Here is a 17318-nt window from a genome sequence, read left to right as displayed (position 1 = left end):
AAGCTGAGCATGTGGACAGGTTAAGGTTTAAGAGCTTTTGGTGATTCTCATGCATTAGAGCTCTTCCTTCTGCGGGCAGGAAGCGGGGTATGGGGGTGTCTACCCTAGACAGCGCTGTGCGGACTGGAGGACTCTGTAAGGAGAGTGCTGGGCGCAGGGGAAGTGGAACAGGAAGCCTCGGGACCTCTACCTGTGGTCCCCTTCCTTTGTCCATCAGTCCCCTGCACCCACAGAAAGGGGGCTGCCTTTCTAACCTAGTCACCAGCTGTCACCAAGGGTGCGGCCGCCTCCGATGCGAAGGGGAAGCCCTGTCCCTTAGGTGGTCCTTGTGTGTGCCGTCTGTTCCCCGTGAAAGCTCTACGTGCCGTCTGTGATCCCACCAGCCTGGACGTCCCCTATGACCGCCAGACCCAAGTATCCAGCAGGCTAGTTGATTTCTCTCTCTGGATATCTCAAACTTAGTATTGCAAGGGGAGGCTCATGATCTGAACCCCAGATAGGACCCTTTTACAGCCTTCCTGGTCTCATTAAATGATCTGGCTGCTTGCCTGGTTGCTGGCATCTTCCTCCCTCCCTCCCAGACCCAATCCAATAGGAGGTTCTGGTGGCGTTCTCCCCACCGTCCCCTCCCCCCCCGCCCTCCTCTTGAAATCCACCTGCTTCATTATCTCTAATCCCCTTCCTCAGTACTGCAGCAGCCTCCTAATTGGTCTGCCAGCTTCCAGTCTTGGTCTCTTACTTTAAGAAATGGTGATTAGATTATGCCACTTCCCTACTTAAAGCCATCCAGTGCCTTCTCATTGCTCCTTAAAATAAAATCCAAGGTCCTCACCATGGCCAGCAAGGTGGTTGTGGCTGTCCCTTCTCCTCCTTACCCCGGACCACTCTCCCTTACCTCCTTCCCCACCGGCCCTCTCTCTGCCTTGCGCCCACTGCCCAGAACACCCCAATGCTGGCACTGGCTCATTCTCGCTCTGGCCTCAGCTCGATGCTACCCTCTTGGAGGGCGCCACTCTAAGCACCTGCATAAAGGAGCTGTCTCCCTCTCCTACATCAGTGATGACATCACTTTGTACCCTTCCTTCTATTCATGGCAAACTGCAGTTCTCTTGCTTATTCATTTGTAACTTGAATGTAGGTTTCACAGGGACCTTCTCATTTGTCCACCCTTCATTCCCCCAAGTAACCTGTACTTGGTTCCTCCCCCAAGTATCTGCTGTAGAAATCAGCTAAGTAGAGGTGCGTGCGTAAGTGTATGTGTGTGCGTATAAACAAGAGTCTGCACTTGTGTTTATCACCCGCGTGTTTAATCGACACCAATGCACACATGCTTGTGTGTGTGTGTGGATAGAGTTTGACCTGTGTGGCATCCGATCTCATCAGTGCGGGAGTAGTGTTCCTGCAGGGGGGTCACGTCCACTCCAGCCCTGTCTCACTGCTGCCTTGAAGGGCTGTTACCACATCAAAAGTTGTTTGTTGAGCCTGGCAACGTGATCACCGTGGGCGTGTTTCTTCTATTACTTGGAAGACTAATGGCTACTCCTTTCCCCTGTACATCCTAATGAAAACAATTAAATAGCCATTAGAGGAGAACAGAAGTGTGAACAAAAGGCTTATGTCTTGATCGTGGATGGGTCTCTTTGCTGGGGGAGGGACTGGGTAGAAGAAATTGTAGGTGACCTGCAGGGTTTTTTTCCACTATTGTGAATGTTAAGAATGCTTGTTGGTAAAAGGGGACATAGTTTCACTTATGCAAGATGAGTAAGTCCTAGAGATGTACAGTACGGCATAGTGGGTCATTAACAATACTGGATTGTATACCTAAAAATGTGTTAAGAGGTTGTATCTTATATTAATGGTTATACCAAAAATAGAGGGGGGGGGAGGAAATTTTTTAAGTTGATGGTTAAGTTTATGGCATTGTTTATGGCGACAATTTCATGGGTATACACTTACCTTGAAATTCATCAAAATGTATACATTAAATATGCACAGTTTTTTTTAATGTCCGTGACACCTCAATAATAAAAATGAAGAAGAACGCTTGTTGGCTTGTGTATCTTGAGAGCTCTGACCCCCTGTGGGAGGGTGGCTTCCAGAAGGTTCCCTGAACCTTTATTTGTGATGAGAGGATGTGGGGAAATGACCAACAATTATTATTATTATTTTTTAACATTTGTAAAATCTCTCCCTTTCCTTTTCTTGAAATCCTTTCCCAACCTGATCTGGGGCCTTGACTCCTGGCAGATACATCGTTAGCAGGATGGAACAAGGGAGAAGAACAACAAAGCCAGGCTCCCGTGAAGTAACCAAGCTTCCTACCAAGAGCATTACTTATGCCAGATCTGTCCCTTAATTTCCCCTTTATCTGTCACTCTTGCAGAAACCTGTCGAGTAACCGGCTCACCACGCTCTCATGGCAGCTTTTCCAGAGGCTGAGTCTTCGGGAATTGTAAGTTCGGTCTTAGTGGTAGAGTGGTGGTAGAGGCTGGGTGGGGAGAAATGTGGGGTGGTGGAGCCACCTAAGGTTGGGCATGCACTTGAAGGGGCTCCTTGGGTTGGGTGACGTGGAGTGTACCGTGTTCAGTGAGAGCAAAGCATGCTCTTTGTTGTTCGATTTTCTGATGCTCTTTCTGGCACATTTCTGAAGAAGACCGGAATCTTGTCTCTGAGCAGGACCTAGTTCTGTGATCTGTAGGTAACTAGTAATAATAGTATTTATGTTTATGATACTACAGAGTACTTCAATTTATAATAAATAACATTCATAATATATGATTTTATGGAGATTATCAGGTGTGCTTTCATTTACATGACCTTAGATTTATCATCATGAAAAAAATAGATTTATCATCATGAGCATTATGGGAGAGAGTTATTTCTTCATTTTAAGGTAAGGGTTCTGAGCCCCCAAAAGGCACATGAGACACAGCCAGGATTGCATTGTTAGGGACTGGCCGACTTAGGACTTGAACCCAGGCCTCCTTACTTCCGATTGCATGTCCTTTCCATTCCTCATAATCTTTTGTCAGCCTATTTGGCTTGCGTTTGGGCATCCCTATGGTGGGGGCTGGGAGGCAAGTCCATATATTTATTCAATCTGCCTGTGGACTGTTTGGCCTTGCTACCTTCCAAGGCTGATCGATTCACCCCTACCCCTCCAGCCATTGTGTGCAAACCCTTGTTGGATGGATGAGTGAAAATTCCTGACCACTGCTGGAAAAAATAAGTCGTGTTGATGTGTGAGTCATCAGGGTCATCTCTGTGCATGAAGGACAGCATGTTATGTTGAGGGAACAAATCAAGGAATAAATTGGAAAGGAACTGAAGCATGGATGAAATTAGGGAGTCAGGGTTCCAGAGACACTGCTCATGTGTTCCCTTTTACTTAGTGACTCAGATCCAAATTCACTGAATGGAGATTGCTTTACTATCTTTACCAAGAGGCAGTAGCCTTGGATCTCTGCCCATGCTGTTGGGCTTTCAACTTGTCTCCCCTCCACCTGGGAAGACCTGAGTTCACGGATGAGTCAAGATCGTAGCTTTTCCAACCCAGCTGGTCAGGGAGGGGAATATTTACATCCAGTGACCCAATAGCCCAATACTCTGTGATGGCCTTATATACCCTACTTATCCTCATGGACCTGAGTGCCCCTGATTCTTTGAAAGGCCATTCTAGGGCCGGGAAGTACGGAGGTGATCTCAACAGTGTTGGAGAGTTTAGGATAGTACTGCTGTGGGTTGTCTTCCTTTCTTAGGATTTTACTGCTCCTTCTGGGCCACTCCTCTGGTGTGGCCACAGTAGATATAGTGACCACAGTTCTTTAGCCACATAGGGCTTAGGTACATCAATTAAAAACTACCTGAGCTTGGAAAAAGGTAAATATATACTTATTTGTTTCTACAACACTGAAAACCTAGACGATGTCACAGACGTCACTGACAGCTAAACGTCCGACCATTAGACTTGATGCATTGTATTCATTCCCATCTTTGTAGGTGGAAAAAACCTTAGCACTAAATGAACAGGACTGCTAAGATCACTACTAACAACGATTTCTGAGATCTGACTCCATGCCAGGCACTGTGCCAAGCAATCTCTCGAATTATGTACATTCTTATTTAATTCTTGTAATAATTTATCGAGTAGGAATTACTACTATCACTTCACATTCAGGGACACTGAGGTACTTAGCAAGGTTAAGTATCCTGTTTCGGGTTACCCATTAGCCAAGTGGTAGCGTATGGACTCAAGGTCTTGACCACTCTGCTTAGCTGTCTCTCAGCCTCTTAAAACCTGTTTCCAATTCAAGGGTCGGGTCTACAATAATTCTCAAAAAGTGCATGATTCTTACGTTGCCCTAGATCTGATCAGGGGCTCTGCCGTAAAGGAGCTAACTGGGGGCTCTCTTTCTTGGGAGTCTCATGTCTGCTTCTCCCGGAATGCCTCCCCCTCCATCTGTAGGCGGCGAGGGACAGCATCTCTCTGGGGGACCTCTGGGGTCTGCAGTTGGCTGAAATATTGAGAAAACGTTCAGTGCTCCTTCTAAAAAAATCACTGGACGTGAAATCAATGCTGTGTTGCCCTGGTGACCTGTTTCGTGAAGTTTCAGAAACAGTTGTTCCGTGGCTATATATTTAAAGAAAATGTCAGATTTATCTCAGAGGATCATGGGATTCTGTATTCATCTTTGCCCGGGATCGATACACCGGTGAGCTAGATGTGACTTATGGCAGAATGAAGACATTCCCTCCAGTGTGAGTCAGTGTGTGAGGGCCGCCATGTCCCAGGGTATTTTACTTCTGTCGTATTGTTAAATAAGAAAAAAATTACATTGGAAAATAAAGAAGCCCCCCTCTAAGGAGCACTTGCCCTGGTAGGGGTCTATTTTTTTGAGGAGGAATTAAATGTTCAGAGTGGAAAATCTATCTTTTGGCTGGAGGGGCCTCATGTTGGCTCTTCACTGTGGCTATGATTAAAATCCAAACAATCCCAGTTCCTGGCAAATGGAAGGGGGGTTAGTATTTTCTTGTCCGGCTTCCTGATTAGTCCACATAGCGCCATCTGCCACGAGCCTTCTAGACTGCCAGGGTCTGCCCAATGGAGCCTGTGGGCTGGGGTATGGGGATGGGTTGGGTATTTCCAGGAAGAAAGAATCTTGGCCCTGGAGGAGAGAGGTCAGGGGGAGATGGCTTTCTGTGCCGTGACGGCCAGAAGATCACAAAGCCAGAGTGTGAGGCTTTGAGCCACCTTCTGCAGGAATAGAAGGGGCAAGCTAGGGTCTTCTGTGATTTCTCAGCACATTTCATTCTGTCTACCCCAACCAGACCCTCCCCCTGGAGGATCCTTGATACAAGAACAGATGCTGTTGGGATTCTCCATCGGAAAGGCTGAGTATCTACGACCTTCTCAATAGTAGAGATGGAGACAAAAGAGCCGTATATTGAGCACCTATTATGAACAAAGTCCCATGGGAGGTATCATTATAATCAGTTTTACGAATGAGGGATTGAGGCTTGCCCAAGTTAAACAACTGGTCCAAGATCACAGAGCTTATCAATGGTAATGGGAATTCATATTATGATAATTAGCATTACTACCATCCAGGTCTGCTGTTTCCAAAGACCAGTGCTCTTTCCTTAAACAACTCAGCAAACTTCCTCTGCCCCCCAGTACTTGCTGTCTCCTTCTGGAAACCACTCTCATAATGGTGGCTTCCTGAGGAGAATCACTGAGGAAAAAAAAAAACCCAGACAAGTTAGCATCTCAGAGCCCTGGCCATGTGCTGGAGGCTTCCCTTACTCATTTCTCACTTCCGTTTGTCAGATGAAAGATAAGGTCTTGGCTGAACACCTGGCCCATTGCCCCTCACCAGTCCAGGCTGTGTTTCTCTTATTGAGAGAACTGGAAGCATCCTTCAGGACTCCTTTTGGAGTACTTCGCACTGTATCAGTGGCAGGATTTTGCAGAAATTTGAGTTGGCATTGCACGGTTGCTCTCAGAGGTTTCTGGTTATAGCAAGATGGTGTTTTTTTTTTTTTTTTTTTTTTTTTCCTTACAGAGAAAACTGGAACTGTCTGTCCAGAAATCAGAGCAGGAATCAAAGAGATTGTCTTAGAGATAAAGAATGAATTAGAAAGAAAAGAAGCTTGGGTTCTGAATCCCATGATGTAATTTGCAAAGGCAAGAGGCACCAGGGGATATAAACCCACAATGCAGAAACCTTCCAGAAATACCCTAAGGACCATTGGTGTATCTTGAACAGGCTTCTCTTAATACCCTGCACGCACAGAGCAGACATGATTAAAACAGATTGGAATATTTCATTTTCTTAAAGCAAAGTGATAATTACCTCTGGTATAATTTGCAGATTTAATCAACTTGGTAAAATATTAACTTGGTATCGGGGATGGGTTTGGGCTGATCCTGGCACTTTCTTTTCTCCCAGACTTGGCCATGACCGCTTTCCACGGCTCTCAGAGAAGTCCCTGAACGATCGTGTTAATAATAGTGTTACTATAATAATAATTTCTGGTCTCTTTATAGCCCCTTTCAATTCACAAAGCATGTTATCATGTATTATCGCTAATCCTCATATTAACTTTGTTCGGGAAGAGGGTCGAGCGCAATTACCCCCATTTTACAGAAGTTAAAGCAGAACCTTGGGGAAGAAGTTACTGGCCATATTAGCTTCCTAGGGTTGCCTTGACAAATCACGACAAATTTGGAGGCTTCGAACCATAGAGAGTGACTCTCTACTCTTCTGGAGGTCAGAAGGCCAAAACTAAGGTGTCACAGGGCTATTCTCCCTTCAGGAGGCTCTCAGGAAGAATCTTTGCTTACCCTTTCTGGCTTCTGGTGGCCCCTGGTGTCCTTGGCTTGGGTCAATGCCACCCCCATCTCTGCCTCTGTCTTCACATAGCTGTGCTCCCCGTCTCTGTGTCTTTGGCTTCTCCCCTCCTCTCTCTTATAAGGACACCTGTCATTGGATCTGGGGCCCACCCTAAATCCAGAATGATCTTGTCCCATGATCATCCCGTGATCCTTCATTTGATCACATCCACAGAAGACTATTTCTTTTTTTTTTTTTAAGATTTTATTTATTTGCGAGAGAGAGAATGAGAGACAGAGAGCATGAGAGGGAGGAGGGTCAGAGGGAGAAGCAGACTCCCTGCTGAGCAGGGAGCCTGATGCGGGACTCGATCCCGGGACTCCAGGATCTTGACCTGAGCCGAAGGCAGTCGCTTAACCAACTGAGCCACCCAGGCGCCCCGAAGACTATTTCTAAGTAAGGCCACATTCGCACGTCTTGGGGGTGAGGACTTGCCCAGATCTTTCGGGGGAGACACAATTCAGTGCACTAGCTTTGCCCGGTGTGATCGCTGGCTCCACTCAAACCTGTTGTTTGTGCACTTCTTCTGCCATTGTGTTATTTTCTCTGGGAGGCCAGTGGCGATCATCACTTGGACCTCTGGACAGGCTTCCCTGGTTGACCGTAGATCTACACCCCTTCCCCATTTTCTGCGGCCAGCCCCAGGATTGCCATGGCAGCGGCAGTGCTGTGGAGGGGAGAAGGAAGCCAGAGGATGTCTGGAGGGGAACCAGTGTTTTCTACATACACTGCCATGGCCTTGGCCGTGCAGCGAGGCGTCTGTGTGTGCCTGGATGGGGCTGAGTTAATCTGCGGGACGCCCCTAGGGCCCTGCGATTAGGCCCCAGGCCATGCTGGGGCAAGGGCTGGGTGTGAGTTAAGCTCTGCCCCGAAGCAGCTGCTGCTGTATTATTCATGGGGCCGCCTGCATTATTGATGGGGCAGGGAAGCCTGACTTCAGGCTCCTCGACACAGCGCCCGGAGCCCTGGCCGAAAGCCCCTCTTCGAGACACCTGACTTGCTGGAAGAACAGGTGGCATCATGTAGACTGAGGGCTGCCCTTCTCTGCTTCTGGCCCACCTTCCTGAACCCTCTCTCGTCAGGATGTGAAGGCTACGGTAGGTCTGCTCGGTGGGATGCCCAGGGCACCCGTCTTCAGACTCAGCATGCTTTCTGTTGTGTGTGTGCGTCTTGCCATCTAGGAGGAAAGTCCCAAGGGAGAGGGGAAAAGCTAAGGTTTCTGTGCGGTTTTCAGGAGACTGTGGTGTGGAGGAAGGGCCGGGTCTCGTGGGGCATCCCTTCTACGGGACCAAGTCCTAGGGGAAAAGGATGGAAGGGAACAAAAAGCCGTTAATGTGCTTGTGTCTAGACGTGTCATCCCACCTGATTCTCCCACCAGCCTCAGCACGCTTTGGCACTTTCAGCCCTGCAGGGGCCACCAAGAAGTCGGGGGACACAGCTGTGCGGGGCTTCGGGCAGGCAGGACTCAATAAAGCACATGGAGCAGACCAGCCCAGCCCCTCACTTGCTGATCTTTTCCACTGAGGTGGATAATTTGTATTTTTACAACTACTTCATAACGAATGACCACATTTGTCAAGCGAGCATGTGGGAAAACCCCGGCTGACCTGGTTCAGTTTGCATATATGCAAACATCTGGACCCTCAGTATCTTTCCAGCGGGGCTGCCCGGCCTCCCCTTGCCGCCCTGTGATGTGAATGCAAGCACAGATCCACGTCCTCAGGCCTTCCTGTCCTCCACACACTGGGCAGCCTAGTTTGACCTTCTGCTTTTCCCGAGGAAGCCATCAGCCGCCTCCCCCACTTACTCCGATGGGAGGGTTCAATGGGGTGGTGCGTGGAGGGCATTCCACATGGTGTTGGGTATGTGGTAGGTGCGACGCAAATGTCATTCCATTTTTATTTCTTCGCTCTCACTTTCTCCTGCCTGCTTGTTTTCTCTCCTCTCTGTCCATTGTCTCAGCCATGGTGCCATCTTGCCTTCCTGCCTGGGGCAGACGCCTCCAAGACTTCCGGGCCTCACGCTTCACCTTCCTCCTCTAGGACCTCATCCCGATTCCTCATACACTGAGCCTCTTCCTTTCCATTGGTTCCTTCTCTTCTGTTTTCCGCTAAAGACACGTCTCCCCTCCATTGATTTCCAGTCTCCTGGAGCTTAAAACCTCGGTGTCATCCTCCAGTCTTCCCTTTCGCCTCCAACAAAGCCCCAAATACCACCTTGTCTTCTTTACCACGTCTGTTCCATCTTTCCTTCCCTCTCCCCTGCTTTTACCAGTCTCCTCTAGACCCTTATTAATGTGTCAGCAGTTCTCAAGTGGGGGTCCAGGGTTCCGTGGGGTCCCCAAGACCCTACTGGGGAGACCACGAGGTAGAATCTGAGACATTACTTGCCCTTTTCACTCCCATTCCCCCGAAGGTGTGTAGTGGAGTTTTCCAGAGGCCGCTTGACTTGTGATAACACCGTCACTCTGGTGACGAATGGGACATTGTGCTGATGTGGTGTTGTGTTTTAAAATTTTCTCTTTGAATTCCAAAATGGTAAAGAGGGGTAGGTGTAATCTACATACACAAACGCTCTTTGAGGCCCCCAGTAATTTTTTTTTTTTTAAAGATTTTTTATTTATTTATCTGAGAGAGAGAATGGGAGACAGAGAGCATGAGAGGGGGAGGAACAGAGGGAGAAGCAGACTCCCCGCCGAGCAGGGAGCCCGACGCGGGACTCAATCCCGGGACTCCAGGATCATGACCTGAGCCGAAGGCAGTTGCTTAACCGACTGAGCCACCCAGGCGCCCCCCCAGTAATTTTTAAGAGTAAAAAAGAGTTCTGAGACCAGAAAGCTCGAGATCAGTGACCTTGAGGCTGCCGACCTCCACTACCCGTGCGTGAATGAGGGAAGACGCCCCGTCTGGGTGCATGTAGATCCGTGGCAGGCACCCGGTCTGGTCAAGGCGTGCGAGTCAAGGGTTTCATCCCCCATTCATCCCTTCACCTGGGTGCTTTGAGAAATGCACACACTTCATGCACCATACTGTTGGATAACTCTTCTTACAGACCTGCTTCGCTCACATCATTGTGAGCTGCAAGGGCCTCACTGGCTCCCATTGCCCCCTGCATGAATTCCAAGCTTGTTGATGTTTGATGTGGCCGTGAACGTCCCTCACCATCTGGCTTCCACTCTCCCTTCCAGCTGTATTTCCCAGCGCTCCTCAACATGGACTCTGTGCCACAGCACAGCTTTTCTTTCCTGTTTTCCTATCTCAGCCTCCAGCGTCGCCATGAACTCTTCCCCTGGTCTCTGCCCAGGAGCCGCAGAGTTGGGGGTCGTGCTGACTCCTCTGCATCTCTCCTCACACCCAGCAGTGCCTTGCATGGGATAGACAGGGTGGAGAGCGTGTGGGGTCTGGAGTCCAGCAGGCTGAGGCTTGCAGCCCTGCTTTGTCGCACCCCCAAGCCCAGGGACTTTGAGCACGTGACTTAACCCCTCCGAACATACAAGGGGGGGGTCCCTCTTCTGGACAGGGACAGTGCTGGCTGTCTCCTAGGGCGGCTGTGGGAAGCAGATGCTCCGTGAAAGCTAGGTCTCTTCTCCTTTTCTGAAAGAGTGCAGGGAAAAGCCAGCCTACTTTTAGACCGAGGGGGTATCATGCAAAGGTGTTGGCACCTTCTACCTGTGGTGTCCCACTGGCTGGGACACACTGATTCTTCCTCCAGGCTCTCACTTTTTCCTGAAAGCTGATCAGTTCTGATGTATGCCTAACTGCTTCGGAATTCTATCCCTTGTCCAGAATATCCTGGGCCTTAGTGCCCCTCCTGCTGGGCACCAACAGATTCGTCTCTTTTCTGGTCCAGCAAGAGAACCATGTTCCTCCTACTGATCCAGGAATTTAGATTTATTGGGTGCCCTTTACTTGAAGAGTCTTACATCAGTGAATGCCATTCATTGTCCCCCTAATGGGATAAGCCCATTTAGAAGGGCAGGGACTTGCTCTCAGTCACAAGGAAAGTCAGTGGAGAAGGAAGGCCTTGAACTTGATGCTTTCTCCATCAGATGCTCTTCTTCACCAAATTGAGTGCTCCTGGAGAACAGAGACTCATTCACTTCTGTATTAACAGCACTCAGCTCATAGCCAGACATGGAACAGGTGCTTGGTAGGATTTTGTTGAATTTATGAAGAATAAACTGGTCCCAGGATGGGCTTTGAGCAGATCTTGGAAATCACTAAGCACCTACTCTGCAGGGAGAGTAACTCTTTCCTTCCTCCTGCCCTCCCTCCATTCCCTCCTTTTATTCATTCAACAGGTATTTATGTTCAGGCTCAGTTGTAGATCCTGGCGATGTAGCCGTGAACCAAACAGGCAATTTCTCTGAGCTAAAAGGAACTTAATTTTTATTTGAGGAGACAGATAATAAACAAGCAAATGAATTTTTAAAGTGATGCTGGGCAGTGACAAATACTCGAGGGAAGAAAATAATAGGGCGGGGACTGGGCAGCACTAAGGTAGGGTTTGCTGGTAGCTTACTTAGAGCAGTGGTTGGAGATGGCCATATGATTCTTTAAGAAAATGAGATAGCCAGTCTAGCGGGTATGTTATGGGTAAGAACTGTGCAGGCAGAAGGGACAACAAGTGCAAAGGCCCTGAGGCAGGAGCAGGCTGGTCATGCTAGTGAACTTGACGGACGGCAAGGTCAGTGTGGCTGAAGCAGAGGAAGGGGGTGTGAGGTAGGAGATGAGGTCAGAGAGGTGATGGAGAGCAGTGCAGAGCCTGTAGGCCTTTGACCTTGACGTTCAATGAGATGGGAAGCCACTGGAGGGTTTTGAGAAGAGGAGCATCTCAAGCTGATGTATTTAAAAGGGTCTCATTGAATTAAATGGAGTGGATTTCTTTTTTTTTTTTTTTTAAATGAGTGTATTAGTGCAAAAACTAAATGACTTCCTGCACTTAGAAGTATTTTTTCATTTATTTCGAGACCTTGCTAAACCCCTTCTCTCCCTAATCCCTGAAGAGCAGGTGGGGCCGTCCCTCCCAGCCGTGGGAGGGAGCTGGGCCGTCTTTGGTTCAGGAGGTCCCTCCCCCCGTCTCCTTGCCCACAGGAGATTGGAGCAGAACTTCTTCAACTGCAGCTGTGACATCCGCTGGATGCAGCTGTGGCAGGAGCAGGGGGAAGCCAAGCTCAACAGCCAACACCTCTACTGTATCAGTGCCGATGGCTCCCAACTGCCCCTGTTCCGCATGAACATCAGCCAGTGTGGTGAGTGAGCTGCCTGGCCCCGGCAGGCTCCGGGGAGAGATCCCTCAGCCCCTGTGCAGGAGCCTGGGAAGCCAGGGCCCTCTGGTCCCCACCCCTACACACACCCCCGGCCTTGAACTCTGCATTGGGTGCAGATCTGGCTTACCGTTGACCTCCTCGGTCATTCCTGCCCCTCCGTGAGCCTGGAATGAAGACAGGGATTAAGTGGGCCCCTTCTCAATGGACCGGAGTCCTTTGTCTCTGTGAGTTACTTGTCAACCACATCCGAAGGAGTCTATCTCAAAGCGTGGGCTCTGGACCTTCTGTATCAGGAGCATCTAAGGTACTTGTAGAAAAGCAGATTCCCGGGCCCAACGGACTTAATGAGATCCCAGAATGTCTCAGAATGGGCCTCAGAAATCTGAATTTCTAGCAAACTCCTCATGGGAGCCTGAAGCAGACCAGAGTTTGAGAGCCAGTGCCCAAAGTGGAAGATGCCAGTTGACCTCGTTGCTGGAGCTACATTCTTTGAGCACCTGCCCCCCCCGCACCCACTGCCTGCCTTGTGGGAGAGCCCAGCTGAGCTGAAATTCTGAGCTCTGGCATCGGCGGGGAGGTGCTGGGAAGATTCTGGGACTTGGGGGCCTTCCAAGAGCTTGACAAGCAGGTTGTGTTGAGAAGTGCCACCATCGAGCCCAGGGACAAAGTTTTGGTATTAAGTGTTGGTTTATCTTTTCACTCATCCTGTCCTCCCTCCCAGACCTTCCAGAGATCAGTGTGAGCCACGTGAACCTGACCGTTCGAGAGGGTGACAACGCTGTCATCACGTGCAATGGCTCTGGATCACCTCTGCCCGATGTAGACTGGATAGTCACTGGACTGCAGTCCATCAACACCCACCAGGTAGGGGCCCTAGGCTCCAGCCCCATCAGGAGGCTGGGGAGCGTTGACCTCTTAGTCTAAATGAGCTGAATTATGACTCAGAAGCAAGAGATGTGAGGAGAAGGAAGAAGAGGGCAAGTCTGTGCATACTTGGTTCTCATCCAGCTGCAATCTTTTCTAGCCAACCTGACCTTCAGCATGCTAATAAACTTCTCTGTACCTTAGTTTTCTCATCTGTAAAACGGATCTAATGCTACCATTCACCCCATCGGGTAAATGTGAGGATTTCCTGAGCTCTTGACTGTGGAGAGCCTGGTGCCTGGTCCATGTGCATGAGAGGAAGAAAGGCCTCCTTCGCTTCCTGCACAGTTTTCTTCTTGATCCCTGAAGGTGTCTGGGAGGTGGGTGAGGAACCACCTTCTAGAAACTGATTGTTGGTTTTTTTTTATTGGGGTTTTAGACAAATCTGAACTGGACCAACGTACATGCCATCAACCTGACCCTGGTCAATGTGACAAGCGAGGACAACGGCTTCACCCTGACATGCATTGCGGAGAACGTGGTGGGCATGAGCAATGCCAGTGTGGCCCTCACCGTGCACTGTGAGTAGCTGCCATCATGGAGGGGGGCCGCGTAGCGAAGGGGCTGGTCGTGCGGGGCGGAGGGAGGGAAGCAGGGGTGCTGGGAGGGCAGGACCGAGCAAGCCAGTCCTTGGCTGGTAACCCCGTTAATCCCCGTCCCTCAGAAGATGGGGTGCCTCCAACTCATCTCTGTCTTCACGATACCCCCACGCTGGCCCCCGTCTGCCTTCCCTTCGCCTCCTGGCAGGTCACGGGAAGGGGCCCTCCAGTTGTGGTGGACCCCGGGAAGCGGGGGTGAAGACAGCCCTCTCTTGCCCACTCTTGGGAAGGTGGCGGGGGAGCCTCTGATGCCCTCGGTCCTCTCCAAGCTGGATGGGGGAAGAACTGGGAGCCCCGTCTAGTGTCGGGCGGGCTGCTCTGGGGCGCAAGAGGCTCTGCGTGCTGGGAGTCAGCCGGCCCGTGCCCCCGCAGACCCTCCGCGCGTGGTGAGCCTGGAGGAGCCGGAGCTGCGCCTGGAGCACTGCATCGAGTTCGTGGTGCGTGGCAACCCTCCGCCCACACTGCACTGGCTGCACAACGGACAGCCGCTGCGGGAGTCCAAGATCACCCACGTGGAGTACTACCAGGAGGGCGAGCTGTCCGAGGGCTGCCTGCTCTTCAACAAGCCCACCCACTACAACAACGGCAACTACACGCTCATTGCCAAAAACCCGCTGGGCACAGCCAACCAGACCATCAACGGCCACTTCCTCAAGGAGCCCTTCCCGGGTGAGGGTCCCGCAGCCTGACGGTGCCGACTCCTTCCGGGAGGGGGCGGGGTGGGCGCGGTAGCCGGCCAGAGGATGCGGCGGGCCTTGACCTCGTGCTGTTGTCTCGGGCAAACCGAACCCAGCCTGCGGCAGAGTCAGCTCCCGCCAGCATTTTGCGTAAACCAGAGAAAGGCTCCGTTTTTCCACGGCTGTCAGAGTGAAAACCAAGACCCCCTCCGAAACGCGCAGTTGTGCACACAGGGACGTGCCCTGTTCTGGTAGAGGAAGGGCCTGAGATCTGGAGGAGAAAGACAGAATCTTGACCCAGTCATTTAGTTGTTGCGAAACTCCGGGCACGATAGTTTGCTTTTGTCTGAGCCTCAGTTTCGCTCATCTGTGCAATGGGCATGATGACACTGCTCCTTTAAGACTCGGGACTTCTGGTCTACAAAGCGTGCAGGCTTTGACTTATAACGATGGTTCCATGACCTTCCATTGCAGGGGTCCCTCTAGTTCAACCCCATATGTAACAGACGTGTGAACTGAACCTCCTTCTACTTGCTGGTTGGTAGCAAGGCTTGGCGAGGGGGTAGGCTTCCAGCTCTGACCTTGCTCTCTTGTTCTGTGGTGCGCTTGGGGGGGGGGAGTATTTGATGCCCTCAGACTGCGGGGGCGCTAATGTCGAGTGGGCCAGGGGTAGTAACTGAAGGAATGAAAGAACTTTGTTTGACTCTTTGTTTGACTCTGTCTGGGCTACAGTATTTCCAACACCTTCCTAAGTTGCAGGAGAAGAAAACCCTCAAAGAGTTTACTGTACGTGGTTGTACCTTCTCTTGGTGGGTTCAGCAGTTGAAGGCGTTGTGTCAATGAAACCGAGCATTGTTGATGACCTTGGTGATTTCTGCTGGGAACAGGCTGGATGACCTTCAATCTCCAGGACTCAGGGGTTCTAGCGAGATAAATAAAGGGGAATGAGAAGACAGATCACACACACACACACACACACACACACAGAAAGGGGGGCAGCAACAGACAGCACGGTGCCCCATCCACTTATGTGAAGGTGACTTCACAGCTCACATGTACCAGGTTGCAGCTCCAGGAGGCCTTATTTATCTCAGTGCAAGGAAATTCCTCCTAGAAGCTCCGAGAGGGAAAGCTACATGGGAAGCCAAATTCCTGACACTGAGGTCCAGGGGAGAATGGTGCTGCGCCGTCGCTCAGGAGAGGGTCCAGAAGGTGCTGGTGTTTAAGACCTTGGTGGTCCCATTTGGTCCAGCATTTCCAGCATCATCACCAGCACGCCCAGTAGAAGGCCTCAGGGCTTTTCCCACTGTGAGCCTCACCCATCTCTGCTCTGGGAGCTCGAAGAGTCCCTGCCACTCTGTGGAAGGAGAAGATTTAGATGCAGAGATTCTTTGCACTCCTGGGCCACACAGGCCTTGCTGGTGTGAAGGGCTAGAGAGGTCCCCTAAAGCAATGCTTGTTTCCAAAGGGAAGCTGCTGGGGCCTGGAGAGAGTGGGGAGCCCTGGAATGCTCTGGAGGGAGGGTGATCCACTCTGGGCTCCTCCCCTCAGAGGCTGTCCTGAGAGCAGTTCTCTGTATCCTCCCAGCCATACAGACACCCTTTTTGTCCCCAAGAGACATAGCAGCTCTAGGCCAGTGGTTCTTAAAGAGGGGTCCCCGGACCAGCAGCATCACCATCACCTGGGCGTGTGTTAGAACTCAGATTCTCCAGCCCCACCTGGACCTGCTGAGTCAGAAACCCTGTTTGAACAATCAGCTGCCATGCTGTTTGGTGAGCTCTGGCCCCAGGAGGTGGGAGGCAGGAGAGAGTCACAGGGGAGCTCTAAGGGAAACCACACACCCCAAGGCATCTTCCTCAGACCCAGGGGCACCCCGCCTGGGCCGCCCTGTGCGAAGTTTTGCTTGTTTTATGAACCTGAAGGACTCAGTGGGTGATGAAAAGGCAGCGACAGGGTAACGATGGGCCAGTCATGTCAAGTGACAAAACGTCTAAATGTTCGGGAAAGTAAATTATCTGGAGGTTCGGACAGTAAACCTCATCCCTGCCGAGCTCTGGATGCAAGGCTGTCTGTGGATTCCCGCGCTTCTCTTTTGCCCTGAGCATGTTGCGACATCATATTTATCCTAGCGACTCCTCTCTCGCTCCCAGGCAAGCAGAGCGTAGAGGTTAAGAGCGAGGGTTCTGAAATCAGGCAGATCGAGGTGCAAATCCCATCTATGACCCAACCGGACAGGTGGGTCTGGGGTTGGTGCGTGGTACGCGGCTGGCATGCAGTGAAGGACCATCTCTACTCTGCCTCTACTTTGCCATCTGTGGAATGGGAGCGAGAACAAAAGCTCCCTCCCTAAGCTGCCATGAGGATTTAAGTGAAGTATGCTAAGGGTTCAGCTCTGTGTTGAGAGAGAGGAAAGGCGCACCAGCTGTCAGCTACTGCTAGGATTTTTGGGACAGAGGGATGCAATAAACGTAGGAGTTCTAGAAGCAGCATTCTCTGGTCAAGCTCGTCAGTTCTAACAGATAGGCTCTGGGCAATGTCATCTGTAGGCCTGTGGAGCCAACCACACTGCCAGGGTTCAGAGTCTCTCTAAATCGCTCCTCAGCTTTGTCATCTCAGGCATGTTACTCAGCCCTGTGCTTCTACCTCAAAGGCCATGAAGATTGGTTCACACACAGTGGATTCACCCACTGAAAGTGCTTACGACAATGCTTGGCACAGAGTAAGCACAGAGTTACTGTTTGTTTTTATTTTTTTGAGAAGCACACCCAGGGGTGACTGAAAGGGGATCTGTTTGGGGGCAGAACAAGATCTGAAGGGAACCGTCTCCTTTTCTGATTCTTCATGGTCCTGAGACCCCTGGGAGAGATTTGATTGGAATGAATATATTTAATGGAGCAATCTGGAATGAATGTATTTAATGGAGCAATCTGGAAATGTAGAGGCTTCCATCAGTAAG

The 17318-nt window shown here is 50.5% G+C and overlaps 1 protein-coding gene across 3 annotated transcripts in view; it reads left to right on the top strand.

Annotated features, from left to right (window-relative positions):
• Positions 1 to 17318, top strand: part of NTRK3 (neurotrophic receptor tyrosine kinase 3) — a 379212-nt gene that overhangs the window by 113911 nt on the left and 247983 nt on the right. For all 3 annotated transcript variants that reach the window (XM_035024094.1, XM_035024095.1, XM_035024096.1), the window contains exons 4-8: positions 2384 to 2452; positions 11987 to 12144; positions 12884 to 13026; positions 13466 to 13607; positions 14058 to 14354. In XM_035024094.1, coding sequence (XP_034879985.1) covers positions 2384 to 2452; positions 11987 to 12144; positions 12884 to 13026; positions 13466 to 13607; positions 14058 to 14354 — 809 coding nt within the window. The remainder of the gene's footprint in view (positions 1 to 2383; positions 2453 to 11986; positions 12145 to 12883; positions 13027 to 13465; positions 13608 to 14057; positions 14355 to 17318) is intronic.

The sequence above is a fragment of the Mirounga leonina genome, unplaced genomic scaffold (genome assembly GCF_011800145.1).
Source record: "Mirounga leonina isolate KUSES-001 unplaced genomic scaffold, KU_Mleo_1.0 Mir_178, whole genome shotgun sequence".
NCBI lineage: Eukaryota > Metazoa > Chordata > Mammalia > Carnivora > Phocidae > Mirounga > Mirounga leonina.
The sequence above is the reverse complement of the archived record's forward strand: the minus strand, read 5'-3'. Positions and strand labels throughout refer to the sequence as shown.